At 33.8% G+C, this 12,685-nt stretch overlaps 1 protein-coding gene across 4 annotated transcripts in view; it reads left to right on the top strand.

The window, feature by feature from the left end:
- PDE5A (phosphodiesterase 5A) overlaps positions 1-12,685 on the top strand; it is a 160,244-nt gene that overhangs the window by 86,617 nt on the left and 60,942 nt on the right. For all 4 annotated transcript variants that reach the window (XM_037830561.1, XM_037830564.1, XM_037830562.1 and 1 more), the window contains exons 5-7: positions 607-696; positions 4,596-4,733; positions 6,820-6,887. In XM_037830561.1, the coding sequence (XP_037686489.1) occupies positions 607-696; positions 4,596-4,733; positions 6,820-6,887 (296 nt within the window). The remainder of the gene's footprint in view (positions 1-606; positions 697-4,595; positions 4,734-6,819; positions 6,888-12,685) is intronic.

Here is a 12,685-nt window from a genome sequence, read left to right as displayed (position 1 = left end):
TTTTTAGGCTCTGTCACCTCTTAGAAAAAAATTCTATAATTGTAAATAAAATATGACATTCTAACAATTTATTTAAATCAATGATTAATGTAATTGTGAGCACATCACCCTAATGTAGTTTACTGAGGATAAAAAGAGCATATTTAAACTAATATTTGCATCTTTATATAGGTCTATTATTGCCAATATTCTCTTAATAAGTACATGAGCTTTCAGGTGCCCCAGTAATAAGTTACGAACTATTTATATAGTCTCAGCATAGAACCAAGTCTTTTAATACTGTGCAAAGACTACACCAAATTTTGCATAGAGCAAATTGCAATTTTAAATAATTTAAAGAGTTCTGGGTCAGTCTCTCTACTCTCTCTCCTTATTAATTTATACCTAACATATTGCCTTAGGGGATTGTGTTAATACTTGTCATCTACTAGTGGTTAATTTAATTCCTAATTTTAGAATTTCATGCAGAACAAACATGTACACTTTGGCTTTAAAATATTTATTTCAACTTTAAATATTTTTGGATGCCTTTAAGTACTTCAGTCAGTATAACTAGACAGATTTATAGATAATTCTTTTTTAACTGTTTCTTTGTCTGTTTTCTAGGACTTTGCTGCCTATTTGGCATTTTGTGGTATTGTTCTTCATAATGCTCAGCTCTATGAGACTTCACTGCTGGAGAACAAGAGAAATCAGGTAAATCTCTTGATTACTAAACAGAGAGTGTAGAAATTGTTTTCTCAAAAATTATTAAAATTTTAATGCAACTAATATATAACATGATTAAAAATTCAAATTGTACATATTCTGCTGCTAAATGATTTGGCTGTTTCTTCTAATATTTTTTTCCATTTCTGATTTTCCATACTCAGTTGCTTTATTGCTGTTAGACAGTATTCATTGACTTGAGAGATGAAGATTTATCTGATATACACCACTCCTTACTTGCCATTTCCCTTATCTGTATCATGTCAGTGTTTTAAGTTATGGTATGAGTTGTATTTGTGATGATAAATAATATAATAAACTTATGCTTCTCGTTCTTGCTCTGTCAACTATAGATGTCATCTCTTGATTCCATACTTTGTAAGACAAGATCTTAGCATCTCTCATTCCCAACTACCACTCATTACACCTGCTTTTGCATCTGGCCTTTTTCTTTTATATTCTTTAAGTTAATATGTATTTTGTTCCCTAATCATGATTAAGTTATCTTAAACTTTGTCGAGGTTAATTCTGAAGTTGAAATTTCAAATAAAGTGTTGATTACCATGACTATGTAAATATTGTTCACATTATTTATAACTTTTCCTTTTCCTTGATGTTTCTGAATTCCTTTCTTTTTTCCTTGAACTCGTTGCCTATTGTAGCTTCATGTTGTCCCCTGCCCTCCAAATTCTCCATCATATTAGGCATTCTGTTGAGTTCCTCTTTTTCTTGGAGAACTCCCAAATGAGATTCTCCATCTTCCCTCTTCCAAGCTGAGTTATTTCTCCCTGCTGCCCAGCTGTCACCATATAACTTTCCTTCCCTGCTTTCTTGGAATGATTTCACTGTTTTCTGGATCCCATACTTCTTCCTCAGTTTACCCTCTTATTTTGATGCAGCACATTCTCAGGTAACCATTTGAGGAAGGAAATTGGTGAGGTGTGCTTTCTGAGTCCTTACATGTATGAAAATGCCTACCAGTTTGGCTGGGTATAGAATTTTGAGATGAAAATCACTGTCTTAGACGTTTTAAGACAGTGCTTTGTGGTTTTCTAACTAACATCTGTGTCATTCTCACTTTTGATTCTTTATAGTTTTTGTGCGTGTTGTCTTTTGTCTGTTTGTTTTGGCCTTTAAGCTTTTTGGATGTCTCTTTATCTTTGCTTTCATAATTTAATTTTTCTTGAGAGGTAGTGGGTGGGGGACAGTCATTTTTAATTTCCAAGAAATTTTTCTCTGATTGCACCTCATTTTCTTTTTCTTTTTTAAATAAATGATGTAATATCCCTTCAGATTTCTCAGATAATGCAAAATAGGAATCTTTTTTCAAGTTTTCCTTCAAATTTTCTCTTTTGTTTGATGTTTTCGTCTCTTTTCTTTAAGTTGGGAGGATTTACAAAATGTCTAGTGATTCTTTGATGTCCCTTAAATTTTAAGAGTGAGGCAGTTGTCTCAAGAATAGTATCCAGAATTTACAATGTACTCCTATACATCAGTAAGTAAGACACTCAGTATACAAATGGGCAAAGGATATCAGCAGACAGTTCACAAAACCAAAACTTCAAATATCCAAGTATATTAAGCTAAATTTGTCCAGATGTTTAACCTCACAAATATTCATGGATAGTAAAATTAAAACAAAAAGGAAATTCTACTTTATATTTATCAAATTGGACAAAATTTTAAAATATGGTAATACCAGGTATTAGTGAGGGAAATTCAGAACTCTTTTACTTTGCAAGTGAGAATGTAAATTGGTACACCCATTTTGGAGACCAGTTTGTCACTATCTGCTAACATATTAGAGACTTGTGCCCTCTGACCCTATAATTACTATTCAAGGCCCCTCCTCAGGAGAAACTCAGATATGCTACAGAGCACTTAAAAAGACACACAGAGTCACAAATATTGGCATAAACACCAATAATTTAATATTAAACTAAAAAGCAAATTGCAGATTATACCTACAGTATGATACAATTTGTGTAATATTTGGATCTAAAATTCTCCTTTCTATGTTTTTATTTATAATTAACTATGTAGTAATATAAGAACGTTAAATTCAGTCTAATGGTTAATTCTGAAGAGGGAACAACAGTGGCATAAGATTAAGAGAAAATATACAGGCTTCAAGGTTTCTGTACTGTTTCACTTATTAAAAGGAAAAAGAACTCTGACGCAAATTGTTGAGTTATAATAGAGCTAGCTGGTGGGTACACTTAATATTCTTCATGTTTGACATAGTTTGTATTTTTTGTACATGAAGCAAACCAGAGTTATTTGGGAACTCTGTTTACATGGATAACTTCATCAACTGCAAGGCTTTGCTTTAGGATGATTTGTTTAGAAGAATTTGTGTATATCCCTAATTCTCAGTTTTTTTCCTCCGGGGCTGCTCAATTTATTTTGAGAAGTTATTTTTGTTTTTGCAAAGAAGATAGATGCCCAGCTGCCACCCTACAGTGAGTGGATCAGAGGTGAGGAGGAGGACAATTCCTAGCATTTGCATTCCAAACCCCTCATAGCTCCACAGACTCTGCTCTATCAGTTACCACTCCTCCCTCCATATTCCATCCTCCACTGATATATTGAACCACCAGATTCACTGATGGACCCTCTATTATTCTCCTCTGTGGGCTTAAAATTAGTTGTCTCTACTCTCATTATTGCAGGGTAACAGGAAGAAGAGATGGTAAAAGACCTGTGGCCAACCCATTGCCTTCAGCTGCCATATCCTCCTAACTGTTCTCCCTGCTCCACTCTTTTTTTTCTTCCCTAGTACAAGTAGTTTATTCCAGCTCTGAAAGAAACACCAGCAGGGGTGAGGGAAAGGGAAAGTGAGCCAGGAAAGAAAAGGAAGACAATGAAACCAGTTATACCTGTGAGCAACTGGAGCTCACTCTCTTTGAGAAACTCTGAGAGCCAGTGTAGACCATGTGTTTCAGGTATCCCACCTCTCCCTGCTCCACTCTTTAATCCAATCCCTGTTTTTAAGAACACAAATGTGACACCATGTCACTTCCCTCCGGCAATCCATCTCAGACAAAGTCCAAACTGCTCATGAGATGTACAGAACTTTTCAGATTCTCTCCTTGCTTAACTCCGCAACTTCATCTCCCTAGCTCTCCTCTTTTTATTCTATGCACTCATAAAACTTGATCAAAACCTGCAGTATGCTGCTTTCTCTCCATTCCATTCTTTTTATCTGAAATACTTCCTTTCCCTCATCACCTGAACAATTCCTATTCATCTTTCAGGCCACAGGTAGGATACTATAGCTGCCAAGAACTTTTCTGTAATCCCCTTCCTTCTCCCTCATTGCACAAATGCAGCAAGAGATTAGAAGATCTATGAAATTTAGAGGAAAGAGAAATTTCAGGAAAAAACGCTAAAGGAATGCTTAGCACTTTGTTTGCCTCAGACAATATTTACTATGCTCTGTGGAAAATGTTTTTGATTCAATATATGCTGATTTCAGAAGTTTGGAACAACTACAGCAATAATAGTGTGTATGATGTAACTAACACCATTCAGAATTCTTTATCAATATTAACTTATTTAATCCTCAAAACAACCCAAGTTTTGGGTACTGTTACTATCCCTATTTTCAGGAAACTTGCCCTTGGTCACTAAAGCAGCAAGAAGAGGAGCCAGGATTAAAAACTGATTAGTCTGACTTCCAGAGTCCATGATCTTCCCCACCATGCTAACTACTGATTGATAGGGAAATTTTGTTAGTCAGCAGGCAATTACATATTTAATATTTGAATGCAAACTTTGTCATGACTTGCTAGCTTGTATGAACGACTTATAACCCCTATAAATTATTGTATTCCTTTAATAATTATGAGCAATAAATAATAAACTGAATTTTTTTTTTTACTTAGGTGCTCCTTGACCTTGCTAGCTTAATTTTTGAAGAACAGCAATCATTAGAAGTAATTCTGAAGAAAATAGCTGCCACTATTATCTCTTTCATGCAGGTGCAAAAATGCACCATTTTCATAGTGGATGAAGATTGCTCCGTGAGTACAGAGTATGACATTTTTATTTTTAGAAAGACAGAAACTTAAATTCCTTAAAGCACTGCTTTTACACCTCATTTTAGCCTCAGAACTCTCTCTCAAACAGAACTGCATGTGGATTCTTGTAAACAGATCGGTGTGTGAGCTGCACTGGTTGGAAAGAGGTGGAGGTGAGGTTGGAGGTGCCTTCAACACACTCTGTCCCCCCACCTTTAATAGTTATCATGGGAATGTCTATGTGCTGCTTTTGTTGAGGACTGCACCATCTTGATGAAAACATGCATTGTCACTGCAGGGTGGTGATTTCTCATGGTCAGGAATAGTGGTGCCCTGGTTGCCATGAACACATAGACCCCGGTCTGAATGGGTTGGGTCTCAAAATTTCTTTTCACTGGGAATTGTTTAGAAACCACAAGTCCCGACCCAGTAGAGGCACTGTTACTAAAGACGCTGTACTACCAAATCTTTTCCCCACAGTGGCAAACCACTGAGCTCATTGGTAGATCAGTGTTAGATTACTGTTCTAATTGCTAGATTTCAGTCCACCGATTTGTAATGTGTGGGGAAAGATGAGTTGTTCTTATAGTGTGTGTTCCCTACAGGCAGACCATCTGCCTCGAATGTGCCTTTGGAATCAGATCCCCTGTCTTAAGGCACTTTTCCTTATGCATCTCCTTCCTTTCTCAACCTATGAAACACCACTTCTGGGATATTTCTTTTTGATGTACTTGTTTATTTTTTTCCTTATGTGCCTAAGAATAAGCTCTTCATTGGTGGATTAATAGGAAAGAGAGTAGGGATTACCATTTGTATGTATAGGTCAGTGTCAATCCATATATGATATCTGAATTGATTTTGGAGGGTAAGTAGAATAATAAAAGATATCTAATACATAATTTATATTAGCATTTTTAATTGTTTCAGATCTTAAGACTGTACTGCATGGCCCAGCATATACGTATATACACACCCACACACAACTGCCCATATATACACACATATATGCATGTATATGTCAGAATGGATGTATTGTGTAATACAGAATTCTCATTAATAGGATATCAAATGAGAATTCACTGCTATAGGATAATCCATATTCTCACAGGTATTATTTCATAAGTTCAATCTGTTATAAAATCCTTAATGTATTTAAATGAGAGATGGTCACAAGATAGTAGCTGTCCTTTTAAAGTTCAGGTCAGAACTCATTAATACAGTATGTCATTTTACTATTTTTACTCTGTGACCTGCTCTTTAGCATTTAATTTTTGAAAGTTACACATGAGGCACTCCTTTTATAGACAACTTAAATATCACTTTAATTAACATTCAGTGCTTACTTCTACCAGTTAACATTTGTCATGGTAGCAACTGATTTTGATTAGTGGTTCTTTGAAAGATAGCTCAACAACAGGCCTGTTAGTTTCTTTTGCTCACTTTTTAACAATTTAAGTTGTTGGATTTAGGAAAAGAATTGGGCAACTTGATGTCTTCATTTATATTGCAATTATTTGTTGACTAAAAATATTCAACATCATGAGCAAAAATAAAAATATAAGCAAGAAAAAAAAGTATTCAGTTCTTCCATCACCAAATTAAACTATTATCAGTGGTTTTTTTTTCTTTGTTTCTTTGGCTCTTCTTTATTCATTTGTAAATATAGTGTGGATGCAAATGTGTATTCTGATTTTTAATGTCAAAAGTATTTATGTATGTTCATGGGCTCTAATAGCAGCAATCAACGTATGCACGGAAGTCAAAATTGAGGATTTAAAAATAAGCATAGAGAAATTTTGAAGCTAAAATATCTGATGACACTTGGTAGAAAAAATAAACCAAATGATACTCAAATAAGCATTCCTGCAAGTGAAGATCAGGAACAATTTTCAGTAAGGCTTTTATAATGGGAAGCATCTTTGAGGGTGTCTTGAAATGAATGCCAGGTCAATTTAGACTGGAAGTAAGTAAAATATATTACAAATATTTTTGTCTTAGTCAGTTCCACAGACATGGATGTCTACATCTAGATAGTTTTCAGTACCCTGTCAAACCTATTTCTCAATATCTGTTGTTGCTCTGTTTTCAGGATTCTTTTTCTAGTGTGTTTCACATGGAATGTGAAGAATTAGAAAAATCATCTGATACTTTAACAAGGTGAAATAACGTATTCTTTATATGTCTTTACAACAGATGTATAATAATGAATAAATAGTTATCTCATGACCAGTTTAAGACTTGTAAGCCACAGGCACTTTTTTGTCCCACAAATAGTTTCATTTGTGAAAATACTTTATTTGATATTAAAGTTCCAGAGTGTTTTCCACTATAGTTGATGTACCTAAGAATCATTTTATATATCAATTATGTTTCAGTAAGATAGTACTCAGTATTGTATTTTCCATCAACTGATTCATTTAAGACCCACAAGTAGTATATTTCAGTTAAGTATTCTCTTTGCATATTGGAACCTCACTGGAAATTTGATAGGCTTCTGAACAAACTTTTCTGTAAGTCTGCTCTGTTTTGGACTCAGCCATGGGGATTTAACTAATAAAAAAAGGAAGCCTGTGGCCCTGATCATACCAATATGTGTGTTATGGCTAGAATCAGATCAGCTCTTCACTGTAGTTATTTTTAATGTTTTTCATTATTTTTAAATTTTTATTCATTTTCGTCCTTATCCCTCACAAACAATATAAAGTATTTGTATGATGGAGATAATAGATGTTATTGCACCCATTTTATAGATGCTTTCTGAAGAATTTTGAAAAGAAAGTTGAAAAGAGTTAGCTTGCCAAATGTTTTTTTCTCATAATCTTTTTCACCCTTGGCAAAAAACTAATATTGTTGGCTTAAGTGACAGGATTTCTTCAGGAATATAAATCTACCACAATAAGGTGTAAGAAATTGTTGAGCTTAATGCTATTGACATATTGTTCATTGTTCATTTGTTGCAGACTGTTACACTCCTAAGAACTTTACTGATAACAACTCAAGTTACAACTATTGATACTGTTTCTAAAAGGCTTGTATTATAATGGAAATAGAAAATTGTTTTAATTATTTTAACTTTATTGTTTGATATTAAAGTACAAGATTTTTTTTCACTAGAGTTGACCTGTTTCAGAATTATTTTATGTAGTGAATGATACTGTAATTAGTATGGTCCTCAGTAACTAAGATCCTTCATTAGAAAAAGGTGGTAGATCTTTTAAAATAAACTCTGTACAACATCTAGGCTATAGAATAGTCTATTCTTGTCTCTTCCAAAAAGTCAGCATCTTCAAAAACAAATGGATGGAAGGACTATTCTCAGGGACGTATCAGCCAAATGTAAATATGTGAAACTTGATTAGATCCTGGTTAAAAATACAACACAAAACAAACAAACCAAAAAAACAGCTGTCAAAGACATTAGTGGAGACAACTGGAAATTTGAATATGGACTGGATATTAGATGATGATAGGGAATTATTGATACTTTTCTTGGCATTAGTAAGGCATTGTGGTTAGTAGGATAATGTTCTTATGTTTAGGACATGAAGGCTGAAGCATTTAGGGTTGAAATATGATGTTTCTAATTTACTTTAAAGTGGTTCAGCCAAAGGTAAAGAAGTAAATATTTTTAAATTTAATATGGTAAAATAAATAAATATATTCACACATCCATATATAAAGCAAATATGGCACAATAATAAAAATTGTTGAATCTAGGTGGATGGAGTGTGTCCATTTTACTTCCAACTTTTCTGCATGTCTCAAAACATTCCTCATGAAAAGTTGGAAGAAAATCATTTTAATAAAAAGTTGGAAGCAAATTAAAGCAAAAATCATCTCTGTAGCTCATATAAAGCAGAACTGCCTGAATTTGCAGCTGCAAGAATAAAATACTTAACGTGCACAGCCTGTTTTTGTTCCGACCCTCTTGAATAAGACTGACGCCAAGGAACACTGTCCATAAAAGCAGCTCTTGTTTTGTGTATGTCCTTTCCTTTCTTCCTCCCTTATCTAAAAAAAATTTCTCGCATTTCCTGTCCTCTGTCTTCCCCCATTAGGATTGAGAAACTGTTGACCACCTGACCTAGAGTCCTTAGCTTTTTAAGTGATTGTATTTAAATTAAACTCAGAATTATCAGAGTATATTTTAACAATGTGATATCATTTTAAGCATACTAATGGTGCAATGAAATTCCCTTTCTCCTTTTAAAAGAATTTTAGAAATTATCAATGGGGCAGAGGTTTAATTTAGGGACAGATGGGGAATCATCTGACTCCAAAGGTACCACTGACCTTAATCATGTCTTGAGGGTAGCTTGTGTAGCAAATGCCAAAAAAAGTGCTCTCTCAGCCCAGAGATTTTTCTACCCTGGAGTTTTGGGTTTCCATGGTCCTAACTGAATAGTTGACCTTTTATTTCTCCTTTGGCCTTGCTGGTCATGAGCTGAAGTTTATATCCCATCTCCATGCCTGTTCTTTCCTAAACCCCTGTGCCATTATATTTTCTGACATATTTGACTTTGTTTTAGCTAGGAGTGTATCCTTTTTGAGTGTGTGATAATGTGTTCACATGCTGGTATATATGTGTTCCTCCTAAATGCTGGCTTCAGGCTCTATTGCCTAGTTCAGTCATGAAGCTCCTTATCCTTAGTAGAGCATCAATAAATATTATTATTTTGATTTTATGATGCTATGACATTTTTGTTGCTTTTAAAAATGTTTTAGAAAGTTTCTAGATTAAGACACTTGTAAATACTTATTTGTTTTTTATTGATTTGCATAAACAATGAATTACTATATAAATCCATATAGACATATATACATCTATTACATGAATATATACATGTATGTATGTGTCTATCAGACAACAGAAAATCAATATAATGCATATTAAAAGTATCAAATAATGAATTATCTGTATTTACCCTAGAATGCAGCATATGTCTGTATAATTATGTTTTTGTGTTGGCATTATGATTTTTGTTATAAATTCAGCCTGTCTTGTACAGTTTCTCAAGTGATAACTGAACAAACCTGGTGGCCTGGTTTAATAGTGACCTCTACTGGTGAATGTGCGTTTTAAAAATAAAAGCAAAAGCAAAGTCTTGCTATGTATTTGATTTGTTTCTGATAAAGTAACACCTTCCCTCTGTAGACAAAAAAGATATCCTTTCATTTAATTTATTTACTCATTTCAAGACTGTCTTAGATAAGATATATTTTATAAAGGAAAAATAGGTCAGTGTGCTTACCTTAAAAGAGACTAATTTAGATGGCTCACTTTGATCCATTAACTGATTTTATAGTTAAGATTATTGACACTAATGGCTTATGTTACTAAACATTTTAATGTTAGCCTTTTATTCTGATGATGCAGTTAAAAAACCTCTTAGTCTTGAATACATTTTTATTTTAATAAAAATTAGATATCAGGCCTAATTCACAAAAATGTAAATTACAAGTCACTTGCATCTTTTCTAAGATGATTAATGGCATTTAGTAAAAGAGGACTAAACCAATATTGATACTTATTTTTCACCAGAAGATTCTTTTGTTACATTTCTAAAATTACTTGTTGCTAGACTTCAGGACTCTGATTCTCTAATAACACTTGGCCAAGCCAAACTTTTTTCCTTAGATGGAATTCTAGGCAATTTGATGATGCTAGCAGTAGGCAAGTCCTTCTTTGTAGGCAGTTATTTCTCAGTTGAAAACCATGGCTTATTTAGGATTTTTCCCCTAATCAACAAAATATCTTCCCTAAATTAAAATAATATATTGAAGACAGTTTTGAAATATTAAGTGTAAGACTAAAAAGTATTCAGGGTAAACATCTTATCCATGTCTCAAACAGCAGGATGGAGAAAGGACAGAGAGGGTGTGTCAGCTGTCTCTTAAGGAAGGTGTCTAGACGCTGTTATACACGTTGCCTCTTACCTCCTGTTGTCCAGAACTTAGTCACGTGGTCATAGCAAGCCTCTGGGGTGGCTGAGAAGTGTAGTCACTGAAGGACAGCCGGCAGTCTCTGCCCTGCTCTACCCAAAACAAATGCACCCCCAAAACAGGTGTGTGTTATATTCATGCTGTACCTCTAATAGATGGTAAACTCCTTTATTACACCTACTGACCTACCTAAGTCTGTCTCCCTTGTGCAGTAAGTTTGCCTGCCATGGACCAGATATTTAATACGTATTTATTGAGTGCAGCAGTTAGTAATTTATCAGCCTTTCTTATAGATTAAAAAATAAACATGGTATTTCATAAGTTCAATAAATATCATATTCCTTTTTTACTTAAGTACCCATTGAGAAAACTTAAAATTTTCAGGGAATTGAGAAAGAAATTAAATACCTGATGATTTAAAAGTAATTTTAGCATTTTTGATTCTCTCTGTCAACCCCCAAAAGGCTGAATTTATGATCTTTGGCAAGTTGCTTAACCATTTTGGGTTTCTTCTGGTTCCCACTATTAACACAATGGTAATAATAATAAAAATAATTAATATAATTATCATTTTAAAGGAAATTTGAACAAGGGTATCTTATTTTTCCAATGTACTCCTTTCTCCCTGTGGTCTCCTTTCCATTTTTCTTATCTTTAGTATAGCTGCTGCTGCTTTTCTTTTCTTTTGGCTTTTGCTATCCATTTAATATTTATCGTTTTAGAAATTGTTTTGTTAACTAAACCCTGCACTTATCTCATAACCTTTGCTTGAATGCCATCAGATAAAAAGCACGAAATAGGAGCCCCATGAGTGTATTATGTCTGATTTGTATGATAATTTGCATACCTTCACAGGTTATCAGTCTAGTTTCAGGAAGTGTTCAATCTAAAGTTCATTTATTCCTATGTGACTATTCTGTTATTTCCTTTTCATTGTTTTCCCCTCATGCATAATACTGGGCACGCAGTCAATACCTGATTTGACTAAATTGCATGTAAACTAAAATGTACAGCAAAGAAAGGGAAGAGGAAAATATCTAGGCCAGGAATGAGGCCACAGACTTCAGGAATCTTTGTGAAATCAGTAGCTCTTGAAGAACACCATTTGAAACCACTGGCCCAAGAAGCAGTTTGGCAGCTGGGTAAGAAGAACAGCAGATGGGCCAAATATTGGAATTTTGAGAGCATGTATTTTATTTTGAAGTGTCTTCTACTACTAGGCTTCGCTATTTCATTATTTAGTGATAATTACAATTAAGATAGGCCTATCCTACAGTAGGAGAAAATTTCTGTGACCTTACCTTATTTCCCTAATTCATCATCTAGAAACCTATAAAGTTTCCTGATGAAAAAACATGTCTTGATCTGTTTTTCCTAACCCCAGCACTGATACTGTACTTATATCCCCTCTGGCATCAGATTAATCTCTATGTTCAACCAACTAAGAGACTGGAAAAATGGTAAAAATATTGTAAATTAAAAAAAAAAAATTGAAGATTCATTCTTTATTTAAAAAGCATTACAGAGGATCTAAAAGCACAAAAAAGAGTGTAGAGAAGAAATTGAACAAAGAAGATGTTGAGGAAGAGAGATGAAAAAGATTCAACCAGGGAGAAGAGTTTAATAACATTCTAAGCCAGCTTGTTTTTTTCCCTTGAACTTGGAATGTTTTATTGAGATGAACAGATAAAGTAAATGATTGAGGAAGTAAAACAAGCACTATACCTTAGTCATTCTATTATCTGATGAAAAAATTAGACATGGGGGAAAATCCAAACATTTTACATTAAATGGCACAAAAATCAATGGGCACATTAACAGTAGCAATAAGATTACTTATAACGTGTTTAAACTTCTTTTAGATGGTTGAGAAAGTATGGATTTTTGCCTTTTCCAAACACCTAAAGTATAGTGACTACAAAAGTTGTAAATTAAACATTTAAAGCTGCATGCCAATTAAAATATACTTTTCCTATAATTTGAGACTGGTCTGTCTCTCATAGAATCAGTTC

The sequence above is a fragment of the Choloepus didactylus genome, chromosome 3 (assembly GCF_015220235.1).
Source record: "Choloepus didactylus isolate mChoDid1 chromosome 3, mChoDid1.pri, whole genome shotgun sequence".
In the NCBI taxonomy this organism is placed as follows: domain Eukaryota; kingdom Metazoa; phylum Chordata; class Mammalia; order Pilosa; family Megalonychidae; genus Choloepus; species Choloepus didactylus.
Note: the sequence above shows the minus strand (reverse complement) of the source record. Positions and strands in the feature narration are given on the sequence as shown.